The sequence below is a fragment of the Dipteris shenzhenensis genome, chromosome 22, assembly GCF_047967505.1.
Source record: "Dipteris shenzhenensis isolate YYH24624 ecotype China chromosome 22, Dip_SZ_1.0, whole genome shotgun sequence".
NCBI classification, from domain to species: domain Eukaryota; kingdom Viridiplantae; phylum Streptophyta; class Polypodiopsida; order Gleicheniales; family Dipteridaceae; genus Dipteris; species Dipteris shenzhenensis.
Genome location: NC_141617.1, coordinates 9,602,252 through 9,620,757, shown reverse-complemented (window position 1 = coordinate 9,620,757; position 18,506 = coordinate 9,602,252). Strand labels below are relative to the sequence as shown.

Below are 18,506 nucleotides of genomic sequence, written 5' to 3'. Positions count from 1 at the left end.
TTGGGGGTTTAGCCCAACTCGGGATTAGAGAGAATGTGAAGAGGAGGAAGGTAGCCTCGGCCATGCTTTGCTGGCCATATCTCCTGTTACCCCCTGGCTGAGCTAACCCCCTAGCTAACTAGGGATTCAGCCCAGCTAGGAGAGGCTACAGGAGAAGGGGCGGAGAGACTACGGGAGGGGGGGCGGAGAGGCTGCGGGAGGGGGGGGCGGAGAGGCTGCGGGAGGGGGGCGGAGAGGCTGCGGGGGGGGGGGGGGTGCAGAGAGGCTACGGGAGGGGGAGCGGAGAGAGAGGCTACGAAGGAGGGAGCAGAGAGGCTACAAGAGGGGGGCGGAGAGGCTACGGGAGGGGGAGCAGAGAGGCTACGGGAGGGGGAGCGGAGAAAGAGGGGCTACGGGAAAAGGGGCGGAGAGGCTATGGGAGGGGGGGCGGAGAGGCTACGAGAGGGGGAGCAGGGTGGAGAGGCTACGGGAGGGGGAGGGCAGAGCGGAGAGGCTACGGGAGGGGGGACGGAGAGGCTGCAAGAGGGGGAGCGGGGCGGAGAGGCTGCGAGGGGGGGGGGTGGCGCAGAGGCTACGGGAGGGGGAGGGGGGCGGAGAGGCTACGGGAGGGGGAGCTTCCTTGGGCGGAGAGGCTGCGAGAGGGGGAGCAGGGCGGAGAGGCTGCAACAGGGGGAGGGGGGGGGAGAGGCTGCGAGAGGGGGAGCACCTCAAGCTCAGACTTGCAGATCTAGAGAGGAAAATAAATGCATGGGAAGAACAAGGAAACAGGAAATCATTCACAAAGTATTGCAAATACACAATACAACAACACCCACACCACAGATAGTGACTAAAGTCCAGGACTTAGTTACAACTCAGGTCCAATCAGTAAAACAGGAAATTACAGCAACATTGGATACTAAAGTCAACACCTCGGATGCATATGAAGAAGTACAAAGAACAGGAAAAGAGGGTGGCTAATGCATGACTCATATGCATAGGGGGGCTAGTTTGAAGGAAGTCAAAAGGAAAGGCTGGAAAATATCATTGAAAGAACCCCACAAATAGAGTGGGATGTTGAAGATGCGATAGTTGTCCTATAGGAGGGGACACAAGCCAAAGTATGCTTTCAGAACAAGATGAAAAGAAGCAAGATTCTCAAGCAAACCAGTAAGTTGAAAGGCACTAAAATATGGATCGTGGAGGAGCTCACCCCAACTCAGCTCAAACTGAAGGCCACTGAATTGACTAAAGTGAAGGATGCTTGAAAGGAAGGAAAATGGGCTGTTTGCAGAGATGGAAAAGCACTAATCAAAGATTTCGAATCCAAACCTAAAGACTCTCAGTCTTAAACTGATGTAATGCAGGCCAATCATCGTTTGTAGTAGACCGTAGTTAACTTATAATAACTTTGTGAGTGCTATACACACTCCCAAGAGACTCTCAGTCTATAACTAATGTTTGGTGTTTACCTTATTGCTGTGTGTTTTGTCGCATAGGCCCGTGAGTCCTCCCGAGGAAGTTAATCTCTCTCTCTCTCTCTCTCTCTCTCTCTCTCTCTCTCTCTCTCTCTCTCGTTTAGTAGCTCCAATACCACAGGAGACCCATCGGTCTTCCGAAGACTTTAATAAACTTTCTTTCTTTCTCTCTCTCCCGTAGCCCGTACCTCTCTCCCATACCTCTCCCGTAGCCCGTACCTCTCTCTCCCGTAGCCCATACCTCCCACGTCGTCCGTACTTCCATACCTTCGTACAGGCCCGTCAGCCGTCGTCAGCACCATCAACACCTCCGTACAACCGTCGTCAATGCCGTACAATACTTCCGTACAGGCCCATCAACTGCCGTGAGCATCGTTAACACCAACGTACAGCAGCCGCCGTCGTCAGCACCGTCAATGCCGTACAGGGCCATACCTCCGTACAGCCCGTACTTTCATACAAGGCCCGTACTACCTTCTGACTAGGGCATCGCCAATAACATCGCCTTCTTCCTGAGGATGGGAGAGTTGGTGCAAGCCGTATCTGGTCCATAGTGATGTTTGTGGACCCATGCGGGTTACAGCTCTTGGAGGATTCTATTATTTTGTCACGTTCATTGATGACTTCACCAGGTATACTTGGATTTTTGCTTTGAAATCCAAATCTGAAGTTTTTGCATGCTTTAGGCATTTTACTGCCTTGTTTGAGAATGAAACGGGGCTGAAAATTGCCCACATTAATACCGACAGGGGGGGTGAATATATATCAAAGGAATTTGCTGATTTTTTGGCCTCACATGGCATACATCATCAGTGGACTGTGCCTTACACTCCTTAGCAGAATCCTGTGGCTAAGAGAAAGAATAGATCAGTCTGGAGATCCACGTGTATGTTGAAAGGCAAGCAGTTGCCTAACAAGTTGTGGTTGGATGCTGTTATGTGGGCTAATTACATTTTGAACAGATGTCCCACAAATGCATTGAAGACCATTTTGATGTCACAATCCAAGTATATTGGACAGATTTTGCAGCGTTTTCAATTTGAGGATTGCAAGCAAGTATCCACACCATTAGAGCCTTGTTTTCACTTCTCTTCCAAGGATGGCAGTGGTGCATGTAATGTTACCCTCTTTTAGCAAGTAGTACACCCGATCTTCAGAATGTTGTCTCGTAGTTGAGCAGATATATCCACAGCCCCTCTACACACCATTGGTAGGCCATGAAGCATATCTTCAGGTACCTCAAAGGCACTCAGCATTTGGGCCTTCTCTATGAGGCCGATTCCTCACTTATCATGCATGGATTCACTGATAGTGATTGGGCTCGCTATTCGGACACCCGTGTGTCACATAGTGGCAATTGTTTCATGCTTGGTATTTCATGCATTTCTTGGTTCAGCAAGAAGCAAGCTATAGTTGCTATCTCTACCTGTGAAGCTGAGTACAGAGCAGCTTTTACAGCTACAATGGAGTGTGTTTGGCTCCGAAAGCTACTTGCAAATATTCATGCATGTCAAACTGCTCCTACCGTCATCTTCACTAATCGTCAAAGTGCTTTGGATGTTGCATGGAATCCAGTTTTCCGTGCTCGCACAAAGCATATTGAGGTTCAATATCACTATGTCAGAGAGAGATTATCAGTAGGTGATATTCAGTTGTCTTATGTTCCCACTGAAGACAACTTGGCAGATCTTTTTACGAAAGCTCTTCCTCGACCTAAGTTTGAAGCTTTCTGGCAAGCTTTAAACTTAGTACCTTTTGTCACTTGATCAATACCGTTTGTCACTTGATTTGTTATACTCTGTACACTCATAGGTTGCTATATCCCTACAAGATGAACATGTGCAACCATGACATTAGATATTCAGGGGGGTAGGTGTGTCCAAGATACTTCAGCCCATACCATGGAGGGGCGTTTGTAGGCCATTCTATGGCTATCCCTAGGTGCCACTCATTCCTTGGTATATGCCTTGTAGGCCTAGTTACAGTCAGTTAGGTCTGTTGGTACAGTTAGTACAAGTACCACTCAGGACACTTAGTCCAGTTAGGACACTTTGCCCAAGGTTTTGTTATATTCGCTCTCTTGAGCCTCCACTCAGTTTTGCAGCAATTCATTACAGCAGCTCGTTTTTGTCTTCTCTCCCTCGTTTCTTGAGCTTAAATTGCTTGCCCTAGCCTACAGACATAAATATAGTTATCAAAGACTCTTTCTTCCAAAGGTGAAACTTGATACTTTGGTAACTTGAAGACTTCTGTTCATCTGTGTCTTCACATAATTCTCAATATTGCAAGCACAATCCACCAATCAACCCCAACAATAGAGCTCTAAGTACATAGGTAGACATTCCTTCTAAAAGTGTAAGCCCGGATCTTAAACACACTGTTCTAGGTGGACCGTTATAAAGCAAGGCCTCCCACTCGCATTTGGCACATTCACATGTCCCAAATCAGCCCTTTTTATTGAAATGGTCTTTGAACATGTTGGAGGATGATGGAGGAAAAATTTAGGATTTGACTCCCTACGATTCATGTTCATCATTGGGAATCTCAAAACCTTGTTGATATCCCTCGGTTAGCATTATACTTTCAAACAGCAACATAGCACATACTTCCACTAAGAAGGAACCCCTAAAAATCCAACCTCTCTCTTCCTTTACTTCCAGCAATCACTTGCAGGACACTAATAGACTCCCTAGTCGGAATGAAGTGAGCCATCTTGGTAAGACGATCAACCACCACAAGGATAGAATCATATGCACCTTGGGTGCGAACGCTCCCCCCTCCCCCGCTCCCGTCTACCCCCCCCCCCGCGCTACGCGGCCCCTCCCCTCCCCCTCCTCCCTCGCCTCGCCTCCCGCCGCAGCCCTCCGTCCCCCTCTCCTCCCTCTCCGCCCGTCGTCCCCCCCCCTCTCCGCTCTCCGTTCCCACCCCACCTCCCCCCTCCCCCCCCCGCTCTGCTCCTCCCCTCTCCGCTCTCCGTTCCCACCCCGCCTCACCCCCCTCGCGTTGCGCTACCACCCCCCCTGCCCCATCCTTCCCCCCCCGCTGCGGCGCAACGCTGCCCCCCCCTTCCCCTCCTTCCTTGCCTCTCCTCCCCGCCCCCTCTCGTGCGGCGCTGCCACACCCCCTCCCTTTCCCTCCTCCTCTCCCCCTCCTTGTGCTGCGCTGCCCCCCCCCTCTCTCCTCCTTCCTTCCCTCCACCACTCGCTCCCTCTTCACCACCTCTCCCCCCCGCTTCCCCGTACCTCTCCATCCCTCCCTCTTCCCTTCCCCGCCTCCGTACCACTCCCCCCCTCCTTCGTCTCTGCCGCTTCCTTTTCTATCCCCCGACTTTGGAGCGTTCGCAGTTTGTCGGTGCAGTATGGCGGCCAAGAGCCCGGAACCGGTGGACCAGACGGACCCCCCCCCCTCCATCAGCCTACCGCGTAACACTGACAGAGCACCAGGTCTCCTTGGTGAAGTAGGTCGCCACGGACTTCTCCCAGACATCCGTTTATGGAAGAGTCATTGGCTACTCCCCTTCACGAGCAAACATCAGGGACTGGTTGCAGTCCACCCTCTACCTTGAGGACAGCCACATTGAGGAGGTTGCACTCATGGGATGTGGTATCTTCTGGCTCAAGCTCTCCTCAGCACAGGCTACGAGCGATATGGTCAGGCGATCCCCTACTTTTGTGGGTGGGAAGATCATCCTTATGGTCCCATGGTATAAGGGTTTCAGTGTAGCGGACTTCGATGCCCGCTTCCGCATTCCTCGCCATCCAGTTACCCTCATTTTCCCAGGCCTCGCAACCGAGCTTCGCCCGATCATCAAGGACCTGGGGGCGCACTTTGGCTGGCCCATGCAGGACACCTACATTGATGCGGCAGTATCCCAAGGGGTGCCACGTGTCAAAGTGGCAGTCCTAGATCTGCAAAGTATCCCCTCGGAGTTCGAGATCGAGACAGACACAGGTGTGGTGACACAGCGCATTATGGTCACTGGTCGCCCAGATCAGTGTCTGAGATGCCACGGCTTCAGGCACCAGGCGTGCTCCTGCCCTCGCTTCATGAGGACAGAACCTCAGAAGGCCCCCATCCAGGTAACTCAGGATCCCCCCCGCCGCCAGGCATCGACACCCCCTCCCAAAGAGGAAGGCTGGACTGAGGTCAAAAGAAAACGGAAAGGAAACAAAGCAGGACCAAAAAAGCCTTCCCAACTACAGCAAGAGCCCCCCCCTGTGGTCACCAATCAGCAGCAGCCCGGTAAGGGGAAGGAGAAAGGGAAGGAGAAGATCAGCCAGCCTCCCCCCCATCCTTCACCCCGCCCTCCCTCCCCTCCCCCCTCCTCCTTGGTCCCTCGACCTCCACCCCCTCCAAGATCCCCCCCAGCACTGGTGGTTTCCGCTCCCCTCTCTTCCTCGAGCATGATCCAGAGGGAACCCCCCTCTCCGCCTGCGCCACCTGTAGCCCCGAAGCCAGCACAGACCTCCCCCGCACCTATCCCTCCTGGCCCGGCGGAGGGGAGAGGCCCTTCCCTGCAGAAGACCAGTACCACTCCATCTTGTTCGACAGCCAGCACCCCTCTCTCTGATTCAAACTCCTCATCCTCGTCCCCACACCTAAGGGCTGCTCCTAGAGCTCTACCTCTAGAGTTTTACCGAGCAGGACCCTGGGATTATCTGGATGCAGCGGGTATTGGCTCCTTCCCTGCATGCCTACACATCAGCATCTTCTTCCTCCGCAAGGGGGCGGAGGGTAAGGTGTCCGTCCTTGCCCCCCACGATGGTCCTAGCTATTCCTTCACTATCACCAGTGACGAGAATGAGCAATGGACGAATGAAAATATTTGGGAGACGATTCGAGATCAGTCCTAGGAGCAGGTGCAGGACTGGATCGGTAGCAGAGCAGCGGAGCTTCTTCAACAACAGTGGAAGGAGGGTGGCGTTCGTCTGAGATGGCGCCACAGCGCCAAACGATTCCGCCTTTTGGTCGTTATTCAGCCACCTCTGGAGTGGGTCTACGCGGAAGGGCTTCGCCCGTGGAGGACCTCAGAGATAGCGAGCTTCTACAGTATTTCCCTGGCAGAGGCGTCGAGCTGGTTAGAGAGAGCTTACCACCATGGGACGAAGGGCCTCTCCCCTCTGTTGAAGGTTTTAGAGGATGGGTCCGATGATCCAGCCTCTCCTTCGAAACCCTCACAGAAGCGCCTTCGTCTGCACAATGGACATCCTCCGACCACCTCGACATCGACCGCAAGCAGACAACTGTTTGTGGCCCATCTCCCCTTTTCATGAGTATATGCATTATCTCTTGGAACGTCAACGAGTTCCACTCATCAGGAACCTGCAGCCCCAGGAAGATGATGCTCAAACAGGAGCTCCAGCCAGCCTTGGTGGGAAGGGTAGATGTGCTCCTATTGCAGGAACACAAGCTTTCAGCTTCTCAGACCAGTAATTGTGGGAAGGTCCTCACAGGACGCTCCCACACCTACTGGGAACCTTCGATTGGCAAGCAGGGGAGCAATACATATGAAAGACCAGCATGTTGAAGTATCTATTATTTCTACAAAAGCAAAGTGAAGACTCAATTGCAAGAAGAATATACAATAAAGAGCAATTTTATGTCCAAACCCAACCTACATACATATATAACACTTTGGCTTTCCCAGATTGTACACTTTCAAAGACATCTTTCTATCCTCACTTGAATGCATCATTGCCTTTTCACTAAGGGTGACAAAAGCTTTAGGTGCACCTAGGTTCAAACTCCCCTCCTGTCTATAAAAGACAGTCAAATTGCATAGGCCCAATATCGTGTATGTGACTTGCATGCTTTCCGTAGATTCTGGCCCCCTACTTGACCAGAATTTTCAATTGGCAGATTGCCATTGTCAGTTTGCATCATTGCCTTTTCACTATAGGTGAAAGTAGCTCCAAGTGCACCTAGGTTTTTTTTTTTTTTTTTTGCAAAAAGAGACTTCTATTAAGTATTAAAGAAAAACCGTTAGAGCAAGCTCCATACGGGATACATCATGCAATGCACGAAAAGCTCAAGAGCCAAAAAGAAAGGATTGAGGCTGATAGTGCCATCTCAATCCGGTAGAAACCTCCGAGAAAAAGGGAGAACCTCTCCAAACTCGAAGAAATATAGTCCTCCTAGAAGAGGCTGCCCGTGAAGGGCCCTGCATGCTAGCCCATATGGCTATCAAAGTGTGAACCGTGTCAGACCAAATACCCGTGAAAACTTGTAATGGGTGTATCTGGGTGCCATCCAAGGCCTCAGTACATCTGGCTCTCCAAATATGCCAAGAGGAAATGCTAGCCAAAATCTCCCAAGAGGTGTCCACTGAAACATGAGAAGCTCTGAAGGGAGTAAGTGGTACATCCTGTAGAGAGCAGGGCTCTATCACCTGCCGGCGGACCGAGAGTGCCCAAGAAGAAGGCTCACCCTCATAAAACACCTGGGGCCCGGTAAGAGAGAACCATGCGACCGAGCCCCAAGTCATGAAGAAAGGGGAAGTGTGAAAGATGCTGAGTATCCGAGCAATCCCTTTCCAAACAGTCCTTGCCTGATTGCAGTCCCAAAGACAATATCGCACTGACTCCTCTGCAAAATGGCATCAAGGACAAGTGGGATCAGCCCCAAATCGTGATTTCCACAGGTTCACTGCAATCCCTCCATGAATAGAAAGCCAAAAGAAAAGAGTGATCTTTCTATTTCTGAGGGATTTCCAGAGCCTCCTCCAAAAATTTCTACGCAAGTCTGTGGTGATGAAGAAGCTTTCCCAATGGGGGGCTCTAGAGGGAATCCAACCCCTACTGTTCAGCTGAAACCTCCTAGCATTGCCAACCGTGAAACGAAAGAAGGGAATCCCCCTCTCTCGGTGCCCATGATATATCCATTCCCTTCCTCTCAAATTGCACAACCCCAACATCCTAAATGTGACTTTTGGCATGCTTTTAGGAGGCCCTGATGTTGGAAAAAGTGATCAACTATGGTAGTTCATTAATACCTAGGGTAATTTTGGGTTAGTGTTAATTAAAAGGAAAAAAAGAGTCGTGGGTGGACCTTGGTCCTAGATAGGAGATCCATGACATTATCTCATGGACAAGGGTTCGATATTTTCAAGGGCCACATGATGTGGCAAGCCACCACATACATCCATCTTGGATGAAGGGATGGTTGCCACATGGCATTGTTCCATTGTTGAGGCCTTGCACAAACATTCCCTCACCATCTGACTCACGTAGGGCAGCCAATCAAATGCAAGTATTGAATCTAGTGCATGTGTTTGATGCATTTTGATTGGGCACATTGTGTGTGTGGGCCACATAGGATAGGGCACTTCTATGAGACGCCACCGGGAAGCTTTTCAGGAAGCTTCTCCCTTTCCTTACCACCATACCTCCTCAGTTAGGGTTTGTATGCTTTCATTCTAGCCAGTTGTTGCCATTCCCATTGCAGCAATTCATGTGTGTGCATCTCTTCCTACCTCAGTGTGGAGGGCACGACACCGCAGTCTAGCAGGCATCTCGTGTGTTTTTTTCACTGACCACTACTTTACACGAATTTTTAATTAGCTAGAAATACACTCTCCCACAAATATGCCAGACCCACTTTGTTCAATCTCTCCTGGTTGCACATGAGGCCATTTGACAATTAAGATTCTAAGCAGATTAACTGACAGCAGGTTCTCCATTTACCTCTTTAACACATCCATATAAATTTAGCATACCTTAGTACTTCATGTCATGACATCGATGTACCCATATGTGATGGTTGATGTAATTAACCCATCCCAAGCTAGTCCTTGAACTTTCATAAAATCAATTTTTGGTGAAAATAAAAGTGGAATAGTTCATCAGCCTGCGACTTTCCTCTCTTGCTTCAAGGGTCAGGTGCAACACAAAATAACTTTGCTGCTTGCTTTTGTCTAACAGCTACAGCACATGTAAGCCTCGTCCTACTTTCCAATTTTATTTTACAACAGTAGGCATCACTACAGTCGCACTGTTACACATCTGTCTTTGTGAACGGTGCACGACACAAACAACAGATTCTAGTTCTAATTCGCCATCCATGCTAACATAACCTCTTGAGAATACTAGGTATTTGAAAGAGTGCTCTATTAAGAAATCAACTTTAGATTGAGTTTCAAAATTTCACTCAAATATTTTCTTGTTGCCTTGCAAAGGAAATCTGTTTAAACTTTTTAAGTAGAGTCATTAAATAACCAGCCATGCCAAAAAACAATCAGGATGCTCACAAACATCTCTTCTTTTTCAAGAGAAATTTCACTCATTTCAGCTTCACTCATGATATCACAAGCTGGGATACTTCAAAACAGGACAGGCACTAGAAAGCAGGTATCAAACAAATGAAGTTCCATTCCTCAGTTCCCTTCTTCCATCACCTGTACAGATATCAAAACGGAGTGCATGCTTTTTTCAGCATATTACAGAGCTCTACATGACATAGTTCCAAAGTCCTGCAGCTCCCCAGCAGTAAATATTCTTGTAATGTCTAAAAAGCATGAGAAAATGAGACAACAAACAATGGAATACTAAAGAGGACCAAAGCTCAAGAATGATCACAAAGTCTACGATGAAAAAATAAAGCAGCATCTTTAAGAAAATTGGAAGAATGTGCACAATCAATATTTCAAGAAACTGTTACGTAAGCAGAAAGCTGCACAAATACCATTTTTATTACAAAATCACGCACACACATCAAGCAGATATCTTCTCAATTAAATTTCCCTCTGCGTCACAAAATCAGTCTTCTCATCAAGTTAAAGCTGAGCATTAGACTTAAACAGAACTTCAGAACTTAACTTTCCTTTCATGACTTGATTAAAAAACCTAGGTTGAATAGAGACATTACCATTGGTATTTGGCAGCAACCAAAACTTCCTCATACTGCTTTGCAGCATTGTCCCAGCTTAAATCTTGTGAAATTCCTCTTTCCTGTATTGCTCTCCAGCTATCCTTAAAATCTCGATAAGTCCACATGGCGTTACCAAGAGAATGTATCATTGCAGTTGCATCTGCTTTATTGAAGGTCCATCCTGTGCCTGAGTTAGAGAAGGGATCAAAGGCTTGCACAGTATCTCTAAGACCACCTACAGCATGTACAACTGGGACTGTACCATATCGCATGGCATACAGCTGGTTCAAGCCACATGGCTCAAACCGTGAGGGCATCAACAAAATGTCACATCCAGCAGTGATCCTATGAGCCATTTTAACAGAGAAACCGACCCATCCCCTGACCTTTTCACGGTGCTGACCTTCAAATGAACGCAACATGTTCTCCAAATCAGCCCGACCTGACCCAAGCATCACCAACTGCAGATCTTGCTCCATCATCCAGTGCATGGCATCTGCGATTATATCCACTCCTTTCTGGTGGTCAAGGCGTCCAATAAAACCCAACATGGGAACATCCTTTCGTACAGGCAGGCCCAACTCCTTTTGCAAGGCAGTTTTGCAAGCAGCCTTACCAGATTCAAGGGTATCTAGGAAATAATTTGCATATTCATCACTTTTGAGATGAACGTCCAGTTCAGGATTCCACTCTTTGTCATCAATACCATTTACTATACCTCTGAGTTTCCAGTTTTGTTCACGAATAAGTCCATCCAACCCCCAGCCACCCTCTTGTGTTTGACACTCCCAAGCATACCCATGACTAACTGTCACAATGCGGTGAGCAGTGATGAGGCCAGCCTTAAAGATGTTCATATGTTCTCCCCCAACCGGATCATATAGTCGGAAGTCCTCGATGAAATGATCTGGCAGTCCAAGCAGTGCAAAATCAGATAAAGGACCACGTCCCTGCACATAACAAACAATGTCACAAGGATGATCTCCAAATTGCGAAGGACAAAGCAGTTCGTTAAATCTCATGAAAAGACGTCAAGCAGCAGGATGAAGATATAAAGACAAGATATGAAACATGATGCTGGAAGCAATCAAAAAAGCGCAATGAAATCAAATGATGTAATTTGAAAAATAAGACAAGACCATCTACTCACCATAGTTTCTCTTTTGTGTTGCTGAAATAAACATAGTCCTCATTTTTAACCATTGTTTTTTAGTGAGATGTGTGATTCATATACTACATAACAATTTCATTCCATCTTTCAATTTCTAATTCTACGTCACAAGAGCTGGCCCATATTCTGAAAACCGTTGGGTGCGGGAAGCAATGGAATGCAAGGGAGCAAACAACAAGCTGAAGGAACTCAGTGTACTTACAAATGGATAATTGAGAAAGTACAAGAGTGGCCAACATGTGGCCCCAAGGTCAACTAGTTGACTAAGGACAAAACTGTCCTAAGTGAACTAGGGTACTTAGAACTATATGTCCTAACTAGCCTACAAGGCCATACTAGGGCTAAGTGCTAACAAACCCCCCTCCATGTTATGGCTGAAGTATCCTAGAGACATCTCACTTATACTTAGAGACTATATCATGGTTGCACATGTTCATCAAAGAAGGATATAGCAAGCTATGATAGTACATAAAGATCAACATCATGTAATAAATGGTGCCAAGTGTAAGGCATGCCGAAAAGCCTCAACCTTGGGTCATGGTAGAGCTTTTGTGGAGAGATCTGCTAAGTTATCCTCCGTGGGAACGTAGGATAATTGTATATCTCCATCTGACAATCGTTTTCGAATGTAATGATAGTGTATCTCAGTGTGTTTTGGGTTACATGAAGATTTGAAAGTAACTTGTGTAACACACTCTACTATAGCTATGAAGGCTGCCTTATACTCAGCTTCACAACTGCAAGTAGCAACGGTAGGCTGCCACTTGCCGAACCAAGAGATGCATGAATAGCCAAGCATGAAACAGTTCCCATTGTGTGACACACGGGTGTCATCGCAATCATTGTCCATGCATGAATGCAAAACTAGGGAAGACTAATCACCATAGAACGGTCCCAAATTTTGTGTGGCCTTCCAGTAACTAAAGAGCCACTTCACTGCTCGCCGATGCTATGTGCTGGCCATGTACATGTACTTGCTTAACTAGGCAATGGCATACTAAAGATCAGGCTTGGTATGACGTAAGTAAATAAGGCAGCCCACAGCCTGTTGGTAAAAAGTTGGCAAATGGGACACTCCCATCCTCAGAGAAGAAACGGAGCTAGGTTCCAATGGGGTAGAAACCAGCTTGCAATCCTCAAATTGCAAGCATTGCAAGAGCTGTCCAATATATTTGGAAGAGTTGCAAGAGCTATCCAATATAATTGGATTGACTCATCATCATGCCCCCCTCAAAATTAGCAAACTGGATGCCCAAATAGTAGTGTGACCTACCCATACCTGACATTGCAAACAATTTCTGCAAATCAGCCTTGAAATCTGCAATTTTATGTGTATCAGGCCCAGTGATAAGCACATCATGCACGTCATCCACATAAAGAATTACAATCAAAAGATCGAATTCTCTCTTCTGAACATAAAGAGTGGCCTCTATAGGACCATTATGAATTCCAAGGCATAGCAAAAAAGAATGTGTCTTAGCATACCATGCCCGTGATGCATGCTTCAAACCATAAAGGGCCTTTTTCAACCGCATTACCTGATTTCAAAACTTGCAACCTCAAATCCTAGAGGTTGGGTGACGTAGACCTCTTACAGTAAATCCCATGAAGGAAAGTGGTCTTAAATTCATGCTGGTATACCTCCCAAGGATGCAACACTGACGCACCAAATGGTAGTAATGCGTGACGTGGGAGCGAATGTCTCCTCAAAGTCAATGCCATATTGCTGGGCATAAGCTTTTGCAACAAGGTAGGCTTTGTAACAGTCAACACTGCCATCAGCTTTGCATTTCAATTTACACACCCACTTAGTGCCCAGGGCACACTTGCTGATAGGCAAGTCACAGAACTCCGAAGTGCCATTAGCATGAATGGAATCAAGTTCAGCTCTCCATTCATTGCTTGCAAATACATTTCGGTGACATAGAGGTTCCTCATTACAAGCAGTGGCAATCGATGCAACATCAAACAAATTGCCATGCATCTATCTTTGCGCACCCCTTGTGCGGGCAGCCAAGGGCTCAGTTGATTGTTGTCCCGTAAAGCGTCCAAGAGCCACCTTGGAACTCTTTTCTACTGTCTAATGACAGCCCTTTCCTCTTCAACTGCCTCATCAATTGCATGATCATCATGTGGCTGCAAGTTAGGCTGAGCATGTGGAACTAAGGAGGCTCAGAGCTGCTAGAAGCAAGTTTGACCTTGCAAAAGCTGATCTGAATCTGTAATACACTGAAAGAAGGGTAGCTAGGTATCACACTCCAGCCGAGGTAGGGCTGCATGTTCAGCAAAAATAGCACCCTTATAACAACATGTAACCTTTGCTTTGTGAGCTATAGCCTATGAAGATGCATTGCCTGCAAGCTGACAGGGAATATGAGCGAATGCCAAAGATCCAAGCACCACCATGCGAGAAATCGCTGGCTTACGACTTGTTCATGCATCATAAGGTGTAATTCTCTTCAATGCCCGAGTAGGTGCTTGATTCAGCATGTACTTTGCACACATGATAGCATCTACCCAAAATTTGTTAGGCAAAGACCGGTTCTTCCACTCTGCAATACCATTCTATTGCAGGATGTGAGGAGCGCATTGATGAATGATACCCCAGGCTGCCAAAAAATCAGCAAACTCTCGAGACATATGCTCACCCCCTCTATCTGTACAAAGGGTCAGCTTACATCCACTCTCCTTTTCAGCCAGGGCTAAAAAATTTTTGAAGCAAACAAAGACATCCGACTTGGCCTTCAGAGGATAGACCCATGTGTGTTTGGTGGTCATCCCCAAAAGAGAGAAAATAATAGGAACACCCAAGAGAAGCTGTCTACATTGGACCACAGACATCACTATGCACTAAGAGCAACTTTCCGGATGCACCAAGTGTCCCATCTTCTCGGAATGAGAACTGATGCATTCTACCTAACGAGCAGCCCTCACAAATGTGCTGTTTGCATGCGTACACCGTTGGAAGATCCAAAACCATGTCCTGTGAATGCATTTTGACGAAACTTTTATAATTGAGGCGCCCCAACCTTTCATGCCATAAGTGTGTCTGAAATTACAAATTAGCAGCACAGGCAAGTGCCTTAGAAGTTAGCTTCTGCAAGTTTTTTCATATATGATAAAGCCCTCTAGAAAGCATCCCACTAAGCACAATGCAGTTACTTTGCCAATTGTCATAAATGGCACAACCATAACCATCAAAAATAACCCTAAAGCCCTTGGTAGAAATGGTTGAAATGGAAATCAGATTTTCTTGATGCCTGGAACAAACAACACTTCTAGAAGAGTGATCGTATCCCCTAACACAGAAGGTAACCTCAACCTGTCCAATTCTTTTGACCCAATAAGAGGCATTATTTGCACAAGTGGCATGCCTCCCTTAGGGGCATCATGCAATGTCTGAAATAAATTTCTGCAGGATTTAATGTGCTTTGAAGCACCACAATCAAATACCAGTCAAAGTCAGAATCTGAAAGTGCTAAGGCTGAAGAATTCAATGACGGATATAATAGAATGTCACAACAAATGCCCACTCATCATGAGCAAAATGTGCTGCCTCATTGCTGTGCTCATAGGCAGCTGGTGCATTTGTACTACAAGTCCCTGCTGTTTCTTTTTCTTCTCAGAAGCAATGCGGATCCAGCACTCATATATGTCGAGGCCTAGTTTCTTGCGGTACTTATTCTTACCATCAGGAGGGGAAGAAGAGGATGAGGTGCCAAATGAAGGCTTGGGCTTGCTGTAACTTTTCCCCTTTTCCTTTGCCCATGTGATCTATGGCAAAGGCCTGATCTGTGTTAATAAAAGCAGCCCCATTTTGTCGACTTTGCTCCTCCTACTCTGCGAGAGTAGGGAAATAAGCTGATCAAAAGCATAGTGATTTGGGTTACCCATAGCCAATAACCTCAATGTCGTAGCAAATCCCTAGTATGAGTCAAGAAGCCCATCAAGTATCATGGAAACGAGACCAATGCTGACCGGCATTAATAAGCTGCTCACAAAAAGTCCTTGACTTTGATGAGATAGGCATCTATGCTGTCCCCTTACTGCATGTGTACACCATCAACCTATTTCCTAAAAGGCAACTCTGGCTTTCGAACCTAATACAATCGGGCCAAAGTATGTCTTGCAAGATCCGATGTGAGGGATAATGAATCTCTTCCATACAAATGCAATCACCGCATGTGCTCCGGTGTAGAAGAATTTAGTGCAGCAATGGTAGTAGAGCCAAAAGTGGTTGTAGTAGCAATAGCACCACCTGTACTGAATGCGGTGGTAGTAGGTGTCCAGATACAATTCCTCGGAAATTCCTCGATACCATTATAGTTTGTCTTCAGCTGAAATCGTTCCAAACAAGTCAGTATTGGCCATTAGAAAAATTTCATGAAAAGAAAGTGCCTCGCAAATTTTGAAGCCTCGAGGCTATCACAGCAATTAGCAGGCTGCTTAAAAGTTGACACAAAATTTGCAAATGTCAACCCAAAAATGACAGCAAAAGCCCTACAAATGTGAATGCCCAATGAAGGGCTCAAACACTAAGCAAAATGCACTAGTAGTCCCCAAAAATGTCTTGCAAGGGCTGGCTGCTGCAAGAAGTGCATACACCTTGTCCACCCAAAGGTACCCTACAAGTGATCTGTCCTGTAAAAGTCACGGGCCAAAATCAAAGGGCAAATGTCTACCAAATCTCTCCAATGGGACAGCACAAAGTCCAATCCAAATCTAAGCTGAATGTGCCCACAAATAGTAGCTGAATGTTACCTGTATAGCAATCCACGAGGCACTAGAGCAAAATGGAGGGCACAGGATACAAAAGCCCAAATCAAAGGGCAAATGCAAGAAAACCCCAAATTGACCTGTACCAAGCAAATGCCACTGCACTTGATAGCAAACCTGGCAAAAGCCCCAAATGTGGAGAGGGCAAATGTGCCAAAAAGAGGGCAAATGTGAAAAAGCCCCAAATTTTTCTGCAATTCTACATTCTGTCTGCAAATTTGAGCCAATGTGGGCTGCAATGTGTGTCAATGTTGAACTGCTACTAGCAAAGGATTTTCACCCAAAATCTGTAAATGTCGGAAAAAAACACACAAAGTTTTCTGATGCAGGAGTGTTCATTGCACACAGACTGAAGCAACTACAAAATCTGTGCAATCATACGAATACGAACAGATATTGGCATATGGAATGCAGGTGCTGACGATGCCTATACGGACAATGAGACTGTATGGATATGTACGTGTACTGTTGAATGTACGGATTGCCCATGAAAGCCCATAAAACACTTGTGACAGTTGGGCGGCATTGAACAAGAAATGGCAAAATGGTGTCATGGATTAGAAATGGGTCACGGGTGAGGTGGAGCAGCGCAAAAATGAGGTGAAAATACCAAAATGTCCTCGCAGGTGAGGCGGGGCAGCACAAAACTAAGGGAAAACTCCCTAGCCCGGACTAATGCAAAATGCCAAAATGCCGTCGTGGGTGAGATAGAGCAGCCTAGAATTGAGAGAACTGAGGTGAAATGATGTCGCGAGGCAGAGCTGAATTGCTATTTTGGTAACACTCCCTAGGCCAGACTAATGCTCAAAGCATACAAACACAAACCCTCCCACCCTTCATCACGCATCAGATCGTCTCCTTCTTCACCTGTGGCATTTACCTCGTTGAAAGGGATGAGCTGGGCTGAAGCTAGAGCACAGAAGCACGCAGATAGGAGCAAGAAATCCTGCTCTAAAACCACTGTTGGGTGCAGGAAGCAATGAAATGCAAGATGAATGCAACTGAGCAAACAACTAGAGAACTGAGTGTACTTGCAAATGGATCATGAAGAAAGTACAAGAGTGACCAACACTTGACTAAGGACTGTCCTAAATGAACTAGGTGTGCTAGGACTAAACGTCCTAACTAGCCTACAAGGCCATACCAAAGCCATACCAGGGCTAAGTGCTGACAAAAACCATATATTATTTGGATTCTCGCATACTCAATCTAGACAGGGTTTTGTTTCCTTTGTTTCCCACATATTCAGGCTCCATTATTCTAGTAAGGTATCCCTAAAGGGGATTGGCACAAAAGTAAAGAGCCAGGAAAAACTATGGAGTCATTGCAGGGATGCGTATACTTTTGGGAGTGGGAAAACTACCAAATCTGCATAAAAGGGAGCTTTCATATTTTAAACCCACCCCTTCTGCCATATCTTATGTCAAAATGTGAAGCTTGGAAACTGCTTTTTAGAATTTACATTTATTAAGCGAACTTGGGTCTCAGAACAACCAGCCCTGCAAGTGAATTTGGCACTGACTATACAATCAAAAAACATGTAGTACTAGTTGAATTACAAAGCTGCCAATTCTATATTAGGAAATTTAGATGCGTGTGATGGAGGACGGATGATTTCTTCCACAAGAGTCTTGAGAGAAGGAAAAATGCAGATAACTTGGTGAAAGGCTCTAACGAAGAAGCATGCCCCTTCAAAATCAGCTATCAAAATGGCTAATATCAATGAAACTACAAGCTTCATGAGGTGCAAAACAGCTATCATAGTGGCTAGGAACAATGGAGGTATCAACCCTAGGTGGAGGTAATTCCATTAAGTCTCCATATTACTTACCCTCTGCTAAAGCTGATCTCATCGTGAAGATAGGTCCTGAGAACAGAACTCCCAAGTATGTGTATGATGAAAGGATCTCAACTAGTGCCCCATCAAAAGTAAACTGCTCTCTGTGTGCAGCTGCTCTAGAACTGTTCAAGATCATAACCTTGGTTTTACCTAGGTTGACCTTCAAGTCATGAGGCTCGCAAAATGCCAGTAGTGCATGTAGATGTCTCTGGAGCCCCTCAGCGGACGAGGATAAGAGCACTACATCATCATCGTACAACAGGATCTGGTGCAAGTAACCGGCAAGAGAACAACCAGCACCTCCTAATGTCCTCATAAAAGACTCAAGCTCATCTATGTAGAGGCCAAACAAGGTCGGTGAGAGTGAACAACCTTGTTTGACCCCAATGGTGCTCAG

At 46.7% G+C, this 18,506-nt stretch overlaps 1 protein-coding gene across 1 annotated transcript in view; it reads right to left on the bottom strand.

Moving 5' to 3' along the window:
* SS2 (starch synthase 2) overlaps positions 1-18,506 on the bottom strand; it is a 73,894-nt gene that overhangs the window by 12,632 nt on the left and 42,756 nt on the right. Inside the window, exon 9 of the mRNA XM_087393125.1 lies at positions 10,320-11,272. Within this exon, the coding sequence (XP_087249251.1) occupies positions 10,320-11,272 (953 nt within the window). The remainder of the gene's footprint in view (positions 1-10,319; positions 11,273-18,506) is intronic.